We start from the raw sequence: 20,488 nt of genomic DNA on the forward strand, positions 1-20,488 counted from the left end.
CAGAAGTCAAGGGAATATTCTAAAAGCATGGTCCTCCATACTGCTCCTTTACTCCAGAAATGCTATAATTGAAAAGGGGCTCCTCAGTCTGGCATCTGAATGCCAACCTACCTTCTCAGCTTTAATATATATCATTTCTCTTCTTGTACAGAAATGCTATAATTGAAAAGGGGCTCCTCAGTCTGGCATCTGAATGCCAACCTACCTTCTCAGCTTTAATATATATCATTTCTCTTCTTGTAAACTCTAGGGTTCAATCCAAAGGTCCACTACTTACGAGTGACACAGGGAACAGAGGACTGGCCTGAAATTTGGAAGGCTGGAGTTCAAATCTGGCTTTTTACTAGGCCATAACCTTGGGCTTAACCTCCATATGTGTCACTTCCCTAATTTGTAAAATGGTAATCCTAATGAATAAGACCTCCCAGAGCTGAGGTGAGCATCAAATGAGCTAGAATCTATAGGACACTTGTCACACTTCCTCTTTCCTTATTCCTCAATACTCTATGTGTGAACCGCTGTACAATTAGAATCACAACATTCAGCATGGTGAGAAGCTCATACACTGATGATGGTGAAGGTGAATTATAAGAGGTCTTTAAACTTGGCAAAGCTTCCCTGGAAGGAAGGTGCTATTATGATCCTCATTTCCCAGATGAGGAAACCTAAGCTAAGATTAAGCAAATTTGCCTAGTCACATAGCTTCTAAGGGTCTGAAATGGGATAGGAACTAGGGTTTTGCTGACTCCAAATTCAAATTCTTTATTACCTATGCCAACTAGACTATAAATATATTTATCTCTAATACCTATTACCATCATCAGCACAAGTATTAGAACCAAAAAATGTGCTAAGAATTATGCTTGTGACTGTTCCCCTCGTGAAATGATTTTGCAGAATTTAAAAAAGGTATCTTTCATGAAAATAAACTGACCCTAAAGAATGCAATAATAAGACATATCCATATTCTTGAAAGTACTTGTGAGTTTTTCATCTGCCAAGGAAGGAAGGAAGGAAGGAAGGAAGGAAGGAAGGAAGGAAGGCAGGCAGGCCAGTCAATTGGGAAAAGCAGAATGCAAGACATACAATACAAGTAATACAAAAATAGAAATGAGAAAGATTTCATAGCATACAGAGGTGACAGAAGTAAAAGTACAGAAGGATATTTCCCTCAAAAAAGATATCATTCCTTTTCCTACAATATAATAGATGGGAAGAATCACTGCTTGAAGGATTCCTCATGCCAAGAATATAACTTCAAAAGTATTAGTCCTCAAAGTTTCTTAGAAGTAAAGGAATCCAAATTTAATATTCAAGACTAGGCCACTTCCAAAAAAATAAAGAGAAGTGAACCACAGAACCTTGGAAAATCAGCAATGCCCTCTGGTGCCAAAAATCAGTATGGAACAGAAATTGAAATGAAAGGTTTATTTTTTCTTTTTTTAGTTGATTCGTGTTGCTGAATTTTAAATCATTCTTATTTAAAATTAAAAAACCAACAACAACCACCACTGTGTACAGTTCAGAATTATTGGACAGGGTTGTTTAGACTTCAAGAGAAATGGCTTAACTATCTTTAACTTGGAATGTAAGCTGCTTGAAGGTTGCCTTTCCAGGAGCAAGTATCTTAGATATATTTGGATTTTTAAACCAGAAGATCAAAACAACTTGTACAAGCTTTAACTTATTTGACAAAAATTAATGTGCTGTACCCCTCCAAATCAAAATGTGACCTATATGGGAAGCACAAATAATTAAATTCTTATTTGTCAAAGATAATCACATTTCTGTTTTAAGAGACACATTCAGTCTTCATTAATGTCACTGGAACATATACATAAATGAAAATATGGTTAAAGTTCCAGAAATAGTTTGCATTTCACACATTTTTAGGTTTTTTTGCAAGGCAAATGGGGTTAAGTGGCTTGCCCAAGGCCACACAGCGACATTTCACACATTTTCAAAGATACCCAAGCTCAGGTAGTGTTGTAAAGTTAGGATGTGAGGTAGAAAAGCATTATCTTTCACTATTTTTAATTTAAACAGAAGTCTGATTTGTTTCTTTTTAGCAGGTGTTCAGACCACCTAAGGGATAAACACAAAAGCATACATGAACACCATTCTAATTTAAAGGCTTACTTTACTTCAAAACCATTTTAACTAATAATGATGTTGATGACATTAACACATTAAGGAAGACTATTATGTATACAAAAGACTTACATGATATTCACAATCTTTGTTCCCATCTATCAACACACTATTCCTAGGAAGGGATGAGTGGGTCTGTAATTTTAGCTGTCTACTGGCTATTTGGGAGGCTGGAGAATGACAACTAGGCACAAGTGTGAGAAGAAAAATTGGAACATCGAAGAATCTGTCAACAGCTTTCGGGACTGGAGTGAATTTTGATATATGATTTAGTAGCTTGTGGTTGGAGAGCCTGAAGCAATCTCAGATGGAGAAGAGATGTTAGGACTTGGACTATGAACAACTTCAGAAAATGTTTTGGGTTTTTCAGCAACAACCGACAGATAATAAATAATGGAACCAGAGACATCACTACATATTCTGAACAATTCCCTTCTCACTTAATAAAAAAAGTTATGCTAGGTGAAAAAACCAGCCTCCAGATGTTTGAGGGAAAAAAAGGCTTGGAAAGAAGGGTCTAAACAATCATGGAAGACAATAATGTCATTCCCTGGAGGTAATCAGCATCATGTTGTTGTTTTTCCCCAAAGGAGATACCTAGCCACAGACAGGATTTCATGGTATATTGAGGTATGTTGAAAAGGTCAGTTCAAATGAAAAAAATGGAACAATAGTTAAGCTGAAAAAGATTAAAAGTATTTAAGTAGTGAGTATCCACTGACTGAGGAAATGATTAAACAAATTTTGGTATACAAATATAACAGACGAGGAATAGGAAAAATTCAGAGAAACATTGGAACATTCATAAGTGATACAGAGTAAAAAGAAAGTGAACCAGGGAAGAGAGGGAGGGAAAATGGAAGAGAGGGAAAGGCTGGAAGTGGGTAGAAAGGAAATCATCATTAGAAAACCTGTTACAACTGTATCACCACTGGACCAGGTTCCAGTGCTTACAAGATTGCGACCCTCTGATCCAGAAAGACTACTAACGTTGTCTAAAATGGGTAGCTTCATCAGGTAATGGGTTTCCCATGTAGATTTTCTAAGCAGAGGTTGGATGACATGTTAGGAATGGTGTAAAGAAAAGAAGGCATTCCTGGTCAGGCAAATCCTGAACTTGATCTCTGGAGATCTTTCTAACTGGGAGAGCTTTGGAATACATGAAGGAAGAACTGTGGTAACTTTCATCAAAAAGAACTAATACTCACTCACTGGTTCTTGTGCTCATGCAAATAAACATCTCTCTCCACCCTCCTCTGACCCCTTTCCTTTGCCTTCTCTCTGTCTTTTATTACGTTTAACTGATTTTCCCTAAATAGATTGTAAAATCCATGAACGATTTTTTTCTTATTTCTATTGCATTTCTCTAGTACAGCACTGTGTGCATTGGAGGGTTTTTAATTGGTGCTGAAAGAATGAACCAACCAGATAGGCAATATAAGAAAAAAAAAAGACCATAAATTGATATTTGTGATTTTGACATCGTGAAGATGGCAGAGCCAAGGCCCTTTCATCAATTTCTCTACTTTTTAAAAAGTCAATCCAACATTCTTTATCATGCTTCTGATGAGAGAAGAGGGAGAGGAAAGGAGAGAAGAATGGACTTTCTCAAGAGTCAAGAAGAGTCAAAACTTTTAACAAGAAATATACAAATAATATACAAGAAATATACAAATAATCTGCTGTGGAAACAAAACAATAAAGATTCGGACCCAAACCAGCTTATTAGAGCTTATTAGATTTTCACCTCTAATTACATCACAGCTGCTCTGCTGAATCACATGCTAAGCCTGCATCTGATGCTGGCATCAGGTGATGGACACACCATCCAACACAGGGTCTTGGTGGGGCGATGCCAATTTTCTGACTCCACTAGCCAAACTCTAGGCTCTCACATATAAACCAAGCCTTCAAAGCAATGTGTTACCTTGAACAAAGACCTTATTATAAAGACACACAATGCCATAGCCAATCAATCTCACTGTTAAATTTGAAGTCATAATTACTAAGACAAGGCAGTGGAGGATAGAAGTCAGAAAGCCAGGCTGAAGTTAAGAAGTCTTGTGTTCAAGTTCTGCCTCTGACAGAAGACCTGCTGACCATGAGCAAGACACTACAGCTTAGTTCTTAGGCAACTCTCCATATTATAAATGAGTTGCTAATGCTACAGGGGGACCTTTTTCCTTTCTTTCCCTCTCTTCTATCAGAAGCATAATGGGGAGAGAAGGGGGCTTCTACTGTGGGAGTTCTCCACCCTAATAAAATTACAGATTTGAACAAAATAGATGGGTGGAAATAGATACATACAGATATACATAAACACATATATAGATATTTATATATCTGAATTATATAATCTAATATATACTATAGTATTGTAATATAAAACATACACACAAATATGCAAATATGCATATATAAACACATATATATGAAGCATATGTCCCATTCTAATTTTAAGTCTTACTTTATTTCAAAACTACTTTAACTTATATGTATGTTATAATTACATGTGTTATAAATCCATGTGTGTATTTTTTTTAAAAATGTGTTTTTTCATTTACTTATTTATGTGTGTTCTGGAATTTAACATCTCTATAAGGCACCATAGAGATATATACAGAGAGAGATAAAGCATAGCATTTTCCTTCTTATGATACCAAAATTGAGGAAATATTCCAAGTTAGTCAAGTGTTAAGCATTCCCTAAGGATATCTAACTTCAACTCCTACCTCCTTGAAGGGCACACTGGCTGAGAGGTCAAGGAGTGAAAATCAACTACTAGATGCAGACATGAAAAGAGCATGGGGGGGTTCTGGTGTAATGCCCTACCTGATGCAGATATGCTCTCTCTGACACCCCTAACTCTTCTCTCCTTTGGCACTGCCACCGATGGGGATGTCATCCCCTGGTAAGGTTCATTTCTGGACAGCTTTGATCACTGCAAAGTTCTTTCTTTTACCAACTCAAAAATGCCTCCCAGTACATTTCTTTCTACTGCTCCTACCTAGTTCTTCCCTTTCCTACCTAACAGCTCATTAAATACTTAAGGAATGGCATTCTACCTCCCCAACCCCATCATCTCTTCTGTAGGTCCTTTAATAGTCTCAAGCAGACACTAGCTTGTGAGCATATCTTTAAATGGAACATAACAAAAATGACAAACAGCACACCAACTAGACTGAAGACTATGCAGTACAGTGGGACTATCTCCTTCTTCATTCTGATCAACAAGCATCTATTAATGTCAAATGAGATGAAATAATGTTTTCAAAGTACTTGGTACACACCATAGGTGCTTAATAATTGCTTTTCCATTCCCATTACCTTTTTTTTTGCAGCCAGGTCACACTAAGCTTGCAGGTCACTAACATGGCTAGGTCTTTTTCACAGACATGTTTAAATACTGTTTCCCCATCCTCTCCAGCAACGCAAATCACATGAGAAGGCCTATTTGAGTTATGGATCAGAGGACTAAAAATATTCTCTCTCTGAATTAATAGAAATCAATTAAATAAAATTCCATCTGCACAATTAGGGATTCATTCCACTAAAAATTTATATACTTCCAGTCAATACATACGTCTCTGTATTATGGACAATAATTTCAAGAGACTTATTGGAGCTGCTGAAATTCAGAATAGATTAAGTTTACAGAGCAAAGAGATGCTATCCAATAACCAAGCTAACAACACTCCTATCCCCCACCCCAAAAACAGTAGATGAGATTAGTTTGATCTGATTTGTTCTGGTTTACTCAGAACAAATCATTATCTTATTTTTGCAACAGTTTAAGAATTTCAGAACCTCTTGTACATAGCCTCTTCTGCAGTATGGACCCTATCTGATTGTTTCTATCTGAAAAACACAGCCTTATCCCACCACCCCCAAAGTCCACAGGCAAGGCAACCTGATTTTATTTTAGGATTTTGGAAAAAAATAATAAAATTTTTAAAAACATAATTCCAGAGGGCATACTTACACAGACAGGTGGAGAAGACACAAGTGTACAGTGTCAACATTGCAGCTATGAATCCACTTCAAGCATGCCCACTGCTGCCAAGGGAAACAGTGCAAACAGGTTGGAACTAAGGGCATCAGTGGTGTACTCACAGGTGGGGATACACATGCACTGACGAAATGGAGGTCTCAGCATCCCAAAAGTCTCCCTCTTAGACACAACTAGTACTAACAGGCCCTATTCAAGGATGCTTGAAATCCCCATCAGAGACCTGGACTTTTGCTCTAAGAAAATCACTCAATGTCAATTAATTTTATCCACAATATGTTTGCACCTCTTTCCAAACCACAGAACAAAACTACAAAACTTTTGATTTCCAATTAATGTACTGACTTGCTACAGAAAAATCTATAGGTTGCTATTTTTTTTCCTGCTTTATAAAACTGCTAGAAATTGGACTTCAATGTACCGAGAAATATTTTCATTTCAAAATAGTTCAAAGTATGTACTGACTGTGGCGTTCAAAACCTAAAAGAAATCAATTCAGGGCCAAATGGAAATTAGAGTAGAGAGATTTTTTTTTTTTAAGTTCGGCTGTCTTGGTATCACAAGTCTGTTTGTTTTAGAGTCTGTCTATGGGGGAAATTCTAAAAACATCAAATGTAAGCAAATGTATTCTCTTAATTAAGTAACACTGAGAACAGAAGACAATAGACAGTAGGGACATGGTAGTGGTGCTGTATAATTTAAGTGAGCAAGATTTAAGTGAGCAAGAAAGAAATTTTCTGAATTTCCTTATTTAAAAAAAATCTATTTGCAAACCTGATCCAGGAGATAAATTTAAAGAAAAAGGAGTGGTCACTTCCCCTCTATTGAAAAAAAATCATATTATTAATTTCAGATCCCTATCAAATGTGAGACAAATAAAGATTTCATGTCTAAAATAGACAGCAAAATTTACTTTTTCTTAGCATAAAGTGCTTCAAACTTTCCATCTTAGGAAACTTGTTCTAAATAGTCATATCTTGGCTACAACTTTCTGTGTAAAAAAAAAAATTCTTTTAAAAATCGAGTGCCATAACCCAAACCAAAATAAATACACATAAACAGACTCTTATTACAAACAGATCTGGGTCAGATATTATAGGAAGCTCATTACCACGAGAATGGAAAGATTACCATTATTTTTCCTGGAAATTTCTTGCAAGTCTGACTGGTGGTGAGGTGAGTTTTTGGGGAAGTGATTTTCAGGTGGCTTCTTTGAGGTCTTCAGAGGACAGAGCTCCCTTTCTGTGAGCTCAGATACAGTCTCTGAAGTTTTAAGTTCAGTTTCCTTAGGAAACATACATCTTTGTACTTCCTCCTTCATATTACATTCTAAAGAAGGATTTTTCACAATTAGATTATTTTTCAGGGTATTTTCCTCTTTATTCAGAAAGCTTCCTGGGAGGGTTAAATTCTTTTGCAGGTTCATATTTAGGCCATTAGAATACTTTAGGTTAATCCAGTTCTCACTGACAGCTTCAGGACCAGGGTCCTCTTTTGGGGCAGATGCTGAGCTTCCAGGCATCGAACTCTGCTTGTCATCGGGATTTGAACCAGCGTTAGAGGCCCCCACAGGGCTGGCTTTCTGTTTGCTGTAGTACACAGAACACTTATGCTTTTTTTGAGTGTGGGTATATGTGGCAGGACTTCTTTTGGTGGCATTTTGGATCCTGTTGGTGGGAGTGCTGACTGAAAGGAAGCCCTTCCCTCTGCCTTTATCAGAAGGGCCGTAGGAATCCAGGAATGTCTTGCAACTGCTTCTGAATTGAAGAAGAAAAACATGTTGCTTCAAAAAACAAACCACAAAAATTTTCTAAAAGCTTGGTTTTTTTTAACTAGAAATTTTTAATTGGTGCTATTTGTATCATTTAAGTAATAAGAACAAGTTACTTTAAGTTTTGCAAAGTACAACTCAGTAAGGTAACAGACATTATTATTCCTATTTTCCAGGTGAGGAAATGGAATGTTAAAAAGCTGGTGACGGTGACTTGTCCAAAGACATACATCTCAACAAAGGATTAGAAATTCAAACCAAGCGTTCTAACGTCTAAATCCTAAAGGATTTCTGCTTTACCCACTTCATTTGCAACGAACTACTGCTCTTTTCTGCCCATAGAAGAACAAACAGAAATGGTGCCTTTCTATTAACAGACACCTGATTACAACAAAGGAATGAACCCAACCACTTATGTGTCAGCAAGGGAAGTTTGCCAACAAAAAAATTTATATTAACTTCAAAATGCAAAGCTTTTTGAGCATATGCCACAAAGAATAATTTCTGGGATGGAAAAAAAATATATATATATATGTATAACCACAATCATTCTTACTTGTAGGATTCAGGATTGATTACATCAACTGGACTGCTATTCTGTTGTGAAGATGAAATAGGATTGTGTCTCTGTCTGGATTTCATGAACTCCATTAGAATGTACTGTGCCTGGTGGAAGGCTATTAAGATCACACCCAACAGGGACAAGCTGAGGAAAAAAGCAATAGGCTATATAATTACATGGCTGTAAGACAATAAAAGCAAAGTTTTCTCTATGATGGGAAAGCAGTATTTAAACACTAGCCTAAATATCAAGATTTAGTGAAATTTCTATAACTTAAGAAATTGAACATGCTAAAATATATTCCAAAATAGTTGCTCAAGTCTCTAAAATTAAAAATAAATCTAAGATATAGGTGTTATTTCTCTGGGAAAAAATATAATAAGAGCAAAAACCTTAGCCTTATTCATTTGGCAGGAATTACTCATCATGTTTGGGTTTGGGATTAATTAAGATTGATTATAACATGAAGAATTAACAAATAAAACAGAGAACATATGGAAAGCATGAATATACATAAATATGTGATACCACACAATAACTATTAGGTATACTATCCTAGAAGGGAGAAGTTCAATTCCTCATTGGAAGGTGGAAATAAACCTGGTTCTATCAAGTAATATCAATTTAACAAGTTATAGCAGATACTAACCCAAGGTGAAAACTTTCTATATGGGACTAGTATTATCTGAGAACCAGTCTTGCTAAATTTAGATTGGAACATCAGAAAAAGGTGAAAAAAATGAAAAATCATCAACTTCCTTTTCTCTTTAAGAGTTACAAGGTAAGATGTGAGAACAGAGGAAGAAAAGATCATTTACAATGTGGAAGGAGACAAGAACAAATCAGAAAAGGGACCTGGGAATGGCAGTGGGGCCAGGCTTCTGAAGGAGAGGCAGGATTTGCAAAAGGCAGAAAGGAAGACAAGGATAGTTCAAATACAGAGGAGCTTTGTAAGACAAAGACACGGGGCGGGGGGGGGGGGGGGGGGGGGGGGAATCCCAGAGGCTTAAGAAATGACAATTGTTTCATGTGGGTTTACACCACACAGAAGAGGTAGGTAGATATGTACCAAGAGGACCTTAAAGATCAAGCTAAGATAAACCAATACAGTGAAAATCAGGAGAGGGAGGGAGGGAGGACAATAGAGCCTATCAACTGTCATACAGAAGAAAAAAAAATGATTCCAATAAGGAAATGATCAAATTTGTGTTGTCCAGGTCATGATAAAAAATATTTGTTAAGATGTCAAGCTAAGTAATTGGACTTCATTTGGTAAGCAACAAGGAGCTAATTGAAGGGTTCAAAGTAGAAGAATGACAAATAGATTCGTGCAGAGGACTAACCTATAGACATTTTAAAAACCAGCTGAATCAATGGAAAGATAAGTAGATGGAACAGTAAAGAGAACAAAGAGACCACTCCAAGTCAGTAATAAAAGCCTATACCAAAATGCTAGAAGAGGAAAAGACAATAATATGAGGACAGACAAATAGATTTCTGAGGTCCTATCAAATGTAAATTTTATGATCCTATGCTTATATGTAAGTAATTCATAAAGTGGGGAGAAGGAAAACTAAAGGAAAAAGTCAAAAATAGTATCATATTTTGATTATTAAGGATGACAGTAAGATCAGAAGGAAGATTTGGTTTTTAGGGGTGCTAGGTGGCACAGTGCATAGAGAACCAGCCCTGGAGTCAGGAGTACCTGAGTTCAAATCCGACCTCAAGACACTTAATAATTACTTAGCTGTGTGGCCTTGGGCAAGCCACTTAACCCCACTGCCTTGCAAAAAACAAAAAAAGATTTGGTATTTAAGTTTCAGATATGTCAGGTGAAAAGTGCTAATGAAACACTGAGATAGAGCTATATAACCAGAAGTTAGAAATCCAAGTCTGGAGTTGAGGAAAGATCAAAGTTACAGATATATTTTGGAACAAGCAAGCATATAAAAGACAATGGCTAACCCCAGAAGAGTAGATGAAATTACCAAGGAAGGATATATAGAGAAAGAAGGTAAAAATCCCTCAGAGATTCATTACATTAAGAGATTAGGAAGGGAAGTCAGTCAGGTGCTAAGCATCACACATAAATACCACCTGATAATTATTTTTAAAAAGGGAATTTAGTAGAGAGAGGGGAAGAATGGTTTAAGAAAGTGAGATGTTGAGATGTGACTACGAGAATGAAGGCAGCAAACAGATAAATGGATTAAATAAGTATTAAATTCCTAATGCACTGAAGTAATATAATATTTAGTTCAATTAGATTGGCTCATCACCAATAAACATGGTTCACTAAGCCCTCATTATTGTGCAAAGTCCTCATAACAAAAAAAAGAAAACTGACGATTAGAGGTTATTACCATCTTTAAATTGCTAGTTTACCCACCAGTATGGCACCGGGCTCAAAGCAATACAAACTAGTCGACTGTATGGCCTCTAATTACTCATTACCCTAGGACACCTTATGTTCTTGTGCTCTCAAGGTACTCTCCAGACAATTTCTATTCCCTCAGAAGGGGGTTCGGAGGAAGTTTAAGGACATGGAAAACCAAGAGTTTACCTGACAAAGAGAACAGTGAGTTTCCAGAAAGATTCTTCCCAGCTGGGTCCTGGTACAACATCAGCACATAAGGGTAACAAGTGATGGGGAAGAGTGACATTGAGCGTGAAATGGAATTCAAGGTCCGCAGCAGTGACTAAAGTCAGCTCCCGAATGACCCATGAAGAAGTGAAGTCAGGAGTAAACCTGTCAACAAAAAGAATCTTCTAGGTCATTAGCTAGGAGAGGGGTTCCTAATCTGGGGAACTGATCTTCTTTGCAATCTTTTATATTTTATTATGCATTTAAAAACATTATTCTGAGAAGGGGTCCATAAAGGGACCCAGGACACAAAAAAGACCTAAGACTATATGGAAAAAAAAATAATATACTATCCCAAATTTTAGGAACAAATGATCTTGTGGCCTCAATTTCCTTGTCTTTTTTTAAGGTTATATACTTAAAGCATTCTAGACTGTTCTATTGCATTTTCAGCTAGCAGTCCTATACAGTAGAATGCATCATTAATAAAGAAAGTGTGCCTCTCCCCATCCTAAAATGAAATTTCTGTGTTAGAAATATCAGTGTCGATGCTAAAAAGAAAAAGATAACTCAAGGATGAAAGATTGAGGGTTTTTTTTGTTTGTTTTTGTTTGGGTTTTTTTAGGTTTTTGCAAGGCAATGGGGTTAAGTGGCTTGCCCAAGGCCACACGGCTAGGTAATTACTAAGTGTCTGAGAGCAGATTTGAACCTAGGTACTCCTGGCTCCACTGCGCCACCTAGCCGTCCCCCAAGAATTAAAAGATAGGGGAGTGTATCTGTTTTATGGGGGGGAAAAAAATCACTAAAATTAAAACACCAGATTTACTAGAAATGTATACTTAGGATTCTTGGGAAAGAAGGGCCTAGGCAAGTGGGAGAAGAGGTACAAGCAGGGAAGATGATATGCATAGTTAGTTACACATCCATAGAGGGTGGTTGGTAACCAAGGGGCCATGACACCCCAACAATTCCTGGAGAGTTCTAATAATTTCAGCTAACTTGAGTGTTTTGTCTATTCTTGTCATAGGAAGCAGAAACTATTGTGAGAAAAGAGCATGCCTCCTAATGTTCCTTTCTCCTAGAAGTCGGTTTTCTACATTCAGTAGGAAGATTTTCAATGCATGTAGTCCTGACTGAATCACTTAACCTTTCTCAGTCTGTTTCCTCTCTATAATGATAATGTTATTAAATGCTCTCTAAGCTCCCTCCAAACTCCAGCTTTATATCCTAAAATCGTGAACTCAGGAAAACCTTTGCCCTAGTGTTTTAAATCCCTTTAATAAGAGAAACAAGACTGTCCCAATTAATAAAAAAAACTCAGAAATGTAAATGCCTGACTAAGGAGATACTTAAATATAACTTAATCTACAAAATGCTAAATTGGCTCAATTTTTTTCATTTGTAAAATGAATGGATTGGACTAGAGATCTTCTAAGGTCTATTCTATTTCTGAATTCTATATTCTAGAATCCTAAACCTATATTCTAAACAAGGGCCAGAAACAAGTGAATTAGAGTAGGAGGGGGTAGAACAGGAAAATGTAATGTAATGAAAAGTATGTAGACAGTGCAATTAGGAAAGATTTGGGTTTGAATTCAACTGCAGACACTTTCTAGCCAGGTGAGCATGAAAAAAAAATGATTTAACTTCTCCTAACACTCAGTTTCTAGCAGTTTCTATTATTTCTAGCAGAAATAATAAATCAAAGAGTACCAACCTTATAGAGATATATGAAATTTTCAATGAGATGATACAGCTTCAAAGTGATATATATATATGTGAATACAAATACATACACATTTCAACTACTGTCTGTCTCCAACCTATCCCTAATAAATACCATCTAAAAATCCTAAACTTCAAAAGTTTATAGGATCAGTCTGATCCTACACTTCACTTAAGTAATGGGCAAAAACAATTTACAGACTTCAGATTAGCTGCAAATGCAGAAAATTCAGGATATGATTTAGTTATAAAGGGTTTTGATAATAAGGGGATTCTATTACTTTAAAAAAAAGGAATCTGGATTAGCATTTTTTCTGAACTGATAGTTGATTTCCTCCCTTTCCTATCCCACCTTGAATTTTAGGGATGAGAAATTCAAGAAACACAAAAGTAGCCAGATTTTTTAAAATAAGCAAAACAATAACAAAGAGCCACTAGTCTCATAAAACCCACTTCAAAATGACATACTGTATTTTGATGGAAATAGTCAGCATCCATTTGAAGGATTTCTACTCAATAAGGAGAATTCTCCTGCCTACATTTTTAACTTAAAAAAAATTTTATCTTCAGTTTATACAACTAGTGATTACTGCTGAGTGAATTGCAAAAATGCTCACTCCCAGGTGCTATGACTTATTTACAGAAGTTATTAGAAAGTGGAATAAATAGCAAACCAGAGTCTTCCTCAAGCAGCAAAGAACTATACATGAGGGGCAGAAAATAAATTAAGATATCCATAAAGAAGCAGCTAAGTGGCACAGTGGATAGAGCACCAGCCCTGGAGTCAGGAGGATCTGAGTTCAAATCCAGCCTCAGACACTTAATAATTACCTAGTTGTGTAGCCTTGGGCAAGCCACCTAACCCCATTGCCTTTAAAAAAAAAAACTTAAAAAAAAAAGACATCCATAAGCAACAAGGGGGAAAAAAGGACCAGGTTTCATTATGAAATCAAAAGAAAAAAAAGAGATATTTGATTTTTTTTCAATATGCTCAAATCCAACACACCTAGTCATACATATCTTACCCAAAACACTACACAAGAATATGCTATGACTTTTTTTAAAAAGTTCCTTGATCCTTGATCCAAATATCCAAATATTTTGATATACCATACACAGATTTTTCCCCCCTATTTAAATAAATGTAAACGGCAAAGTTCTTAGTTCACATATAGAGAAATGCTGCTACATTCCCAAGCTTACACAATGCTGATCTCTCGGGATGAGTTTGGATCCAGGGAAAACTCTCGGCAGCCAAGCACTTCAAACCCATAGCCTTGGCAATTATAGCCATTGATCTTCATTGAGGAAATTGTTGTGGTAAGAAGACCAACATTCTCAACCTTGAAGTTTTTGGTAATAGATAAGATTTGCTTGCTGTCCTTTAATTCTAGGGAAAACAAAATAACATTTGGAAAAGGAAGTAATTGAACATCACTGATTACAAAATCAAATTCAAGCAGCATGAACTGGACAAAGAATAGTTCCAGTTTAATTTCTACAATCATCAGAATAACCCCAACACTCTACTTATCACAAGGAATCATACATTTGAGGCTCTTCTCAATATGGCTCTATAATGTGTAAAACAGTGATAAAGTCATAAATTAGCAAATGTGAGGTAATCTGAGGGAAAAGAGAACATCAGGGGAGCTAGGTGGTACAGTGGGTAGAGCACTGGCCCTGGACTCAGGAGTACCTGAGTTCAAATCTGGCCTCAGACATTTAATAATTACCTAGCCGCGTGGCCTTGGGCACTGCCTGGGGAGGGGAGGGGAGGGGAGGGGAGGGGAGGGGAGGGGAGGGGAGGGGAGGGGAGGGGAGGGGAGGGAATGGAGAACACCAAAAACCAGAGGATGTGGGAGAAGGTTAGAAGGGAGGAAGAGGATCATTGAAGTCTCAATTGATGGAAGTGGTAGCATCTAAACTGAGCTTTTAAAGAAAATTAAAATTCTGAGGGACAGAGTTCAAGACATGAGTATATTACAATAATGGAATATAGTCTAGAGATTATACATGTAAACTAATTTTGACTACAATATGTAACATGTAACAGAAAGGTTGAAAAGGAAGGAACAGGGAGCTTTCCCTCATTCCTCTTAATTCTAATTTCTTTTTTGCTATTATTACTTATTTATCCTATATATAGTTTTGTTTTCATGTTGTCTCCTCCATTAGATTATAATCTCCATGAGGGCAAGACTACTTTCTTTTTCCATCTGCAACTAAACTTTAGATGGTGGTTGGCTCACAGTAGATGCTTAATTTATTTTATGGATAGTTATTTTTTCTCTGCTACTTCATTAACATGCTGGGCCCAAGCTCCCCACACCACACATGTTGAAAACATTAGTCAGATCAGGGTGTGTCTAATGAAATAATTTTCTTGTGCAGGGGCAATTCAGGGAAGAAACTGAGAAAAACAAATTAAAACAGAGAATATGAGAATGGATAGGACAGGTAGAAATCTCACAGTGCAAAAATTCATAGGATCATAGATTCAAAGTGAGAAGGGACCTCAGCAGTCACTAAGCACAATAGCTTCACATTTTATAAATATGAGCAATATGCTATGATAAAGAAATAGGCCAAGAAAGGTTTTATTAAACAAAAATCCTGACATCAAAATATTTTACTACTAGATTTTAAAATATTTGATAAAGGAGGTTAAATGACTTGAACATTAAGTGTTCAAAAGCACCTATGGTGCCAGGACACTATATTAAGAGCTAGTTTGAATCAAGGACTTTTCTGAACCAAGTCCAATACTATCTACTACATATTGGATAAAGATCCTAATCATCATCTTAAGCCAAGAACCTATAACAAGACCAATAATGATTAAGGTTTAAATTGAGTCTTACAGCTTAGTTCCATTAATATTTTATATCTAGGGGCTGGGGAAGTAAAGCAAGTTACCTATTAGTTTCTTTGCTGGGAATATTTGAAGAACTGTACAGTCCTTCAAACCATATACAAACCATGGACCTCTGTGTCTATAACAAATGAATTATCTCCCTTCTGTCTATTCCCATAAACCAGTCTTAGACTGCCAGAACTTGTCCATTCAAGTCCAGCCCCTAGAATCAGTCAGTACTTGTTCTCTGTATCTTGAGAGAGCCAAGCTAAAAGCAGATATAAAGAAACTGGGGAGCTGGCTCCAACTGGCAAGATTAGGAAGGGAAGTCATTGCTAATGAGGCAGGGCCCCAGACTCGGCTTGTTTGTCTCCTGTCTGGGAAAGTATGTCGAATAGCTTATTAGCAAAGGATCTGGAGAAGTTACAATTTATGAAATTAACCCATTATAAGGGTCAAACAGACTCATGATGATTAATTCATTGAAATAAAAATAAGTTATCTTTTAGTTGGTAAATGGAGAAAAGTTAAGTGTTGCATATTTTATGAGATATTACAGAGAAATATGGATCTTTAACAAAAAGCATATCTACCTTTAAATTTTCAAATTTCCCACCAATGAGTAGTCCCTACTGCTAAATCCAAATTATATGACATGCATTTTAATTCAAGTAATTCCCACAAATCCACATTTTCATTCATTTTAAAATGCTAATTTAAAAATGAGAGTTTAATAAAGTCTTTTTAGGTCCATATAAAATAGGTCTTAAAATCAGATATGGTTAGCATCTTAAACCCTAAAAAAAGTCTATCAAAAAACTTCTAAATGTGTGTTGGATCTTTTCTGTCATTTTTTAGTCTCATTTCCCATAAGTAACTGGTAAAGTCCAATTAATTTTCTCTTTCACCATGATGCTGTAAACACGATCCCAAATATTTAACAGAGAATAAATTTATTTATTTCTGCAAGCCATAATTGTCTTCATCACAATCTTCTCTGGAGATAAAAGAGTTCAGATTATACCTGTTTATGGCCACATTCTTAAATTAATTATTAATAGCAAGGGTAGGAATTCTTAATACTCACGCCGTCTGCAGTCCATGAGAGTGGATTCAGGCACCTTAAACCTAAGGGATCCTCCTGTACCAGGAAGCCTTCCACCAACTTTCAGTAACTCTCTTGCTCCAAACCCTTCCACAGTGATCATGTCAAAAATGGTCAAGTTATTTCTTTAGAGAGGAAGAATAACAGATGGAAAGTTTTTAATTTCTGACCAAGAAAACTAATTCATAAAACTATTTCTAAAACACCAAATAAAGGTACATCCTATGCTTAAAGGGCTCTGGTAAGTTAATTACATTATTATTATCATATCAATACATTAAAAAAAACACTTGATTTTATATGGCTGTGACTCAGATCCCTTTGAGTTCCAAAGACATTAAACAACTTTTCCATGGTTATATTATTTTTTTAGATAGATGATAGAAAAATAAATGCATACATACATATATATATATATATATATATATGTATGTATACACACACACACAAACATATGTTTAGGTGTGTGTATATACTACAAATAATATTATATGTACATACACATATACACATGTACACAGACATATATACATATTCATACTCATACTTATCTAAAAAGTGGTCTTGGAGCCCAGAAGTTCTTATTCTAGACACAGCTTTTTGGCATACTGCCTCACCCAATAATATTTATTTACAATAATTGAAGTAATAGATTTTATTCTTTTTAGGTTGTTTTTTTTTTTTTTGCAAGGCAAATGGGGTTAAGTAACTTGCCCAAAGCCACACAGCTAGGTAATTATTAAGTGTCTGAGGCTGCATTTGAACTCAGGTACTCCTGACTCTATCCACTGCGCCACCTAACCACCCCTCTAAGTAATACATTTTTAAAATATTTTGACACAAAACTCAACCATAAAGTCATGAACCCATTGGACCGTAGACTTTTAAGGCACTTTAAAGATATCATCTAATTTAGCTCCATCATTATAAAGATGCAAAGACAAAACCCAAAGGGAAGTCAACCATTCAAATTGATACAACCAGTGATTTACAAAGCCAGGACTTGACTCTAAAGCCTAATACTTCAAGCCACTGCTCAATATCATGCTATGTCCAAAGCAGGAATGTGTTTTTACTTGTCTATGCTATTTGTTACAAGGGTTTGTTCATTTTTCCTCTCTTTTTTCCCTAAGAAGGGAATAGGTGGTAAGAATAGATTTTTGTTTATTAAAAAATAAAACTTAACAAAATTAAATTTTTAAAAATGGAAATAAAAAATCTTAAAATTATTAAAACATACTGCCTATACATTTCAAACCAAATAAAATGCAATTAAATACAATTTATGTCTATAAATGTTGATTGTGTGTCAAACACCACACAATGGTTTGGCTGATTGTTCGGAAATAGGGTCCTGATTAATATCATTTTAACTAAAACTGTTTTGAGAGCAATCCATAGTCATACAAAAAATTGCTCTAAATCATTACTTATTAGAGAAATGTACATTAAAGCTTCTCTGAGGTATCACTTCACACCTCTCAGACTGGCTAATATGACCGGAAAGGACAATGATCATTGTTGGAAGGGTTGTGGGAAATCTGGGACATTAATATATTGTTGGTGGAGCTGTGAACTCATCCAGCCTTTATGGAGAACAGTTTGGAACTACATCCATAGGGCAACAAATACGTCCATACCTTTTAATCTAGCAATACCACTACTGGGTCTATACCCTAAAGAGATGATGAAAAATGGTAAAAACATCACTTGTACAAAAATATTCATAGCAGCTGTTTGTGGAGGCAAAGAACTGGAAACTGAGTGAATGTCCTTCCAACTGAGGAATGGCTTAGCAAACTGTGGTATATGCATGTCATGGAACACTATTGTTCTATTAGAAACCAGGAGGGATGGGAATTCAGGGAAGCCTGGAGGGATTTGCAGGAACTGATGCTGAGTGAGTTGAGCAGAACCAGAAAAACACTGTACATCCTAACAGCAACATGGGGGTGATGATCAACCTTGAAGGACTCACTCCATCAGTGCAACAATCAGGGACAATTTGGGGTTGTCTGCAATGGAGAATACCATAGTTTGAACAAAGACCAAGGACCTTTAATTTAGGGAAAAAAACCTGCTATCTTATTGTCTGATCTTGCTATCTCTTATACTTTATGTTTCTTCCTTAAAGATATGATTTCTCACTCATCACATTCAATTTAGATCGATGTATACCATGGAAACAATTTAAAGACTGGCAAATTGCCTTCTGTGGGGAGTGTGGGGAGGGAAGATTAGGGAGAAAATTGTAAAACTCAAGATAAAAAAAAACTTTTTAAAAAAATATTTTGAGGAATCTGGCCATTACGTTACCCCCTCTTTTGCTAGAAAACTGATCCTTATATATCACACCTGCTCACACCTCACCCCTGTTATCATCATTACAAATTTTCTGAGCATTTAGCAGATAATATTTCATTAAGAAGGAGGAAGCTGATAAGGCAAGTCATGGATCATTCTCCCCATTATACAGAAAATAAACTCTAATACAGGAAAATTAAGTGATTCCTCATTTTACCAGAAGAACATCCCACTAACGCTACAACTTTGCCATTAATATAAAAGGGAACAGGAGGGAACATTCATCATTCACCAGGAAATGGACAAAGTGATTTTCAAATCTTAAGTCACTCGATCCTATCATTATCAAATCCATTTTACTATTGTAGAAAATGAGGCAGAGAAAGGTTAAGTTACTTGTCCAAGGTCACCTAGCTAGTCTGAAGCTGGGTTTGAATTCAGGTGCTCTATCCAAATAGACACTCAGGGAATTGCCCCCAAGTTTCCTTTAGAGGAAAAACCTACCTGATCAGTATAACTGAGGAGACTTTTTGGTAATCGACGGGTGTAAAAACAACACCAACCCTTCTCCTTTCCAGGGGCTGTAAATGCAAGTGCAGCTCTTTGGACTGGGATGTCACTCGAAAATCTTCATGGCCCCGTGCATGCTGAAAGTGATCCACACAGAGTTAATTATAGGAGAAATCATCTAGGGCAAACCTTTGTTGTTGAGCTTTATAAAATACTACAATGGAGTGACTAGGCATTATCTTACTACAGGAAAGTAACTTCCAAATGGGACAATTCCCTCTATAACCATTCTACTATACTTTCTTGTCCAAATCTTGATATCCACTTGTAATCAAATTTTAATCACATCTGTAAAATGTAGCTCAATACAACAACACCAGGAGTTGTGCATCTGGAGAGGCCTTTATTAAGAGTTTACCTAGCTTAGTCTCTTTTACAAATACTCTGACAATTAAAATAAGTTTTTGCTAACAGGTTACATACTACTTCACAATACAGCCCAATCTGAATATGAGGGACCAAATAATTACCCAGTCTCCTGCTGAATAAGCAATATAATAAATTGGAAGGGGGGAGAGGAGGAAAAAACTAATCATAAGACTAATCAGGTTTAGTAATGCTTTGAAGTTCAGGTTTTAGAAATTCAAAAAAAATAAAGTTCTAAAAAAAGGATAATTCTCATTATTAGGGTTCTACTAGAAATTTTTGAACTTCCATTCATAGGTTCTACTGCAATATAGAACAAGCTAGATATCTAAATATCTAATTATGAGCTATCCAGTTGTTTAGTTATATCCGTCTTTTGTGACCTCATGGAATTTTCTTGGCATATGTACTAGAGTGGTTTGCCATTTCCTTCTTCGGTGGAGTAAGGCAACTAAAGATTAAGTGGCTAGTGCAGGATCACACA

At 36.1% G+C, this 20,488-nt stretch overlaps 1 protein-coding gene across 3 annotated transcripts in view; it reads right to left on the reverse strand.

The window, feature by feature from the left end:
• TMEM131L (transmembrane 131 like) overlaps positions 1-20,488 on the reverse strand; it is a 160,527-nt gene that overhangs the window by 25,843 nt on the left and 114,196 nt on the right. For 2 of the 3 annotated variants that reach the window (XM_074229106.1, XM_074229104.1), the window contains exons 20-25: positions 19,573-19,715; positions 16,747-16,889; positions 14,006-14,192; positions 11,057-11,242; positions 8,488-8,637; positions 7,292-7,917 (exon numbers count right to left, since the gene is read on the reverse strand). In XM_074229106.1, the coding sequence (XP_074085207.1) occupies positions 7,292-7,917; positions 8,488-8,637; positions 11,057-11,242; positions 14,006-14,192; positions 16,747-16,889; positions 19,573-19,715 (1,435 nt within the window). The remainder of the gene's footprint in view (positions 1-7,291; positions 7,918-8,487; positions 8,638-11,056; positions 11,243-14,005; positions 14,193-16,746; positions 16,890-19,572; positions 19,716-20,488) is intronic. The other variant, XM_074229105.1, reaches the window with a different exon arrangement.

The sequence above is a fragment of the Macrotis lagotis genome, chromosome 3, assembly GCF_037893015.1.
Source record: "Macrotis lagotis isolate mMagLag1 chromosome 3, bilby.v1.9.chrom.fasta, whole genome shotgun sequence".
NCBI classification, from domain to species: Eukaryota; Metazoa; Chordata; class Mammalia; order Peramelemorphia; family Peramelidae; genus Macrotis; species Macrotis lagotis.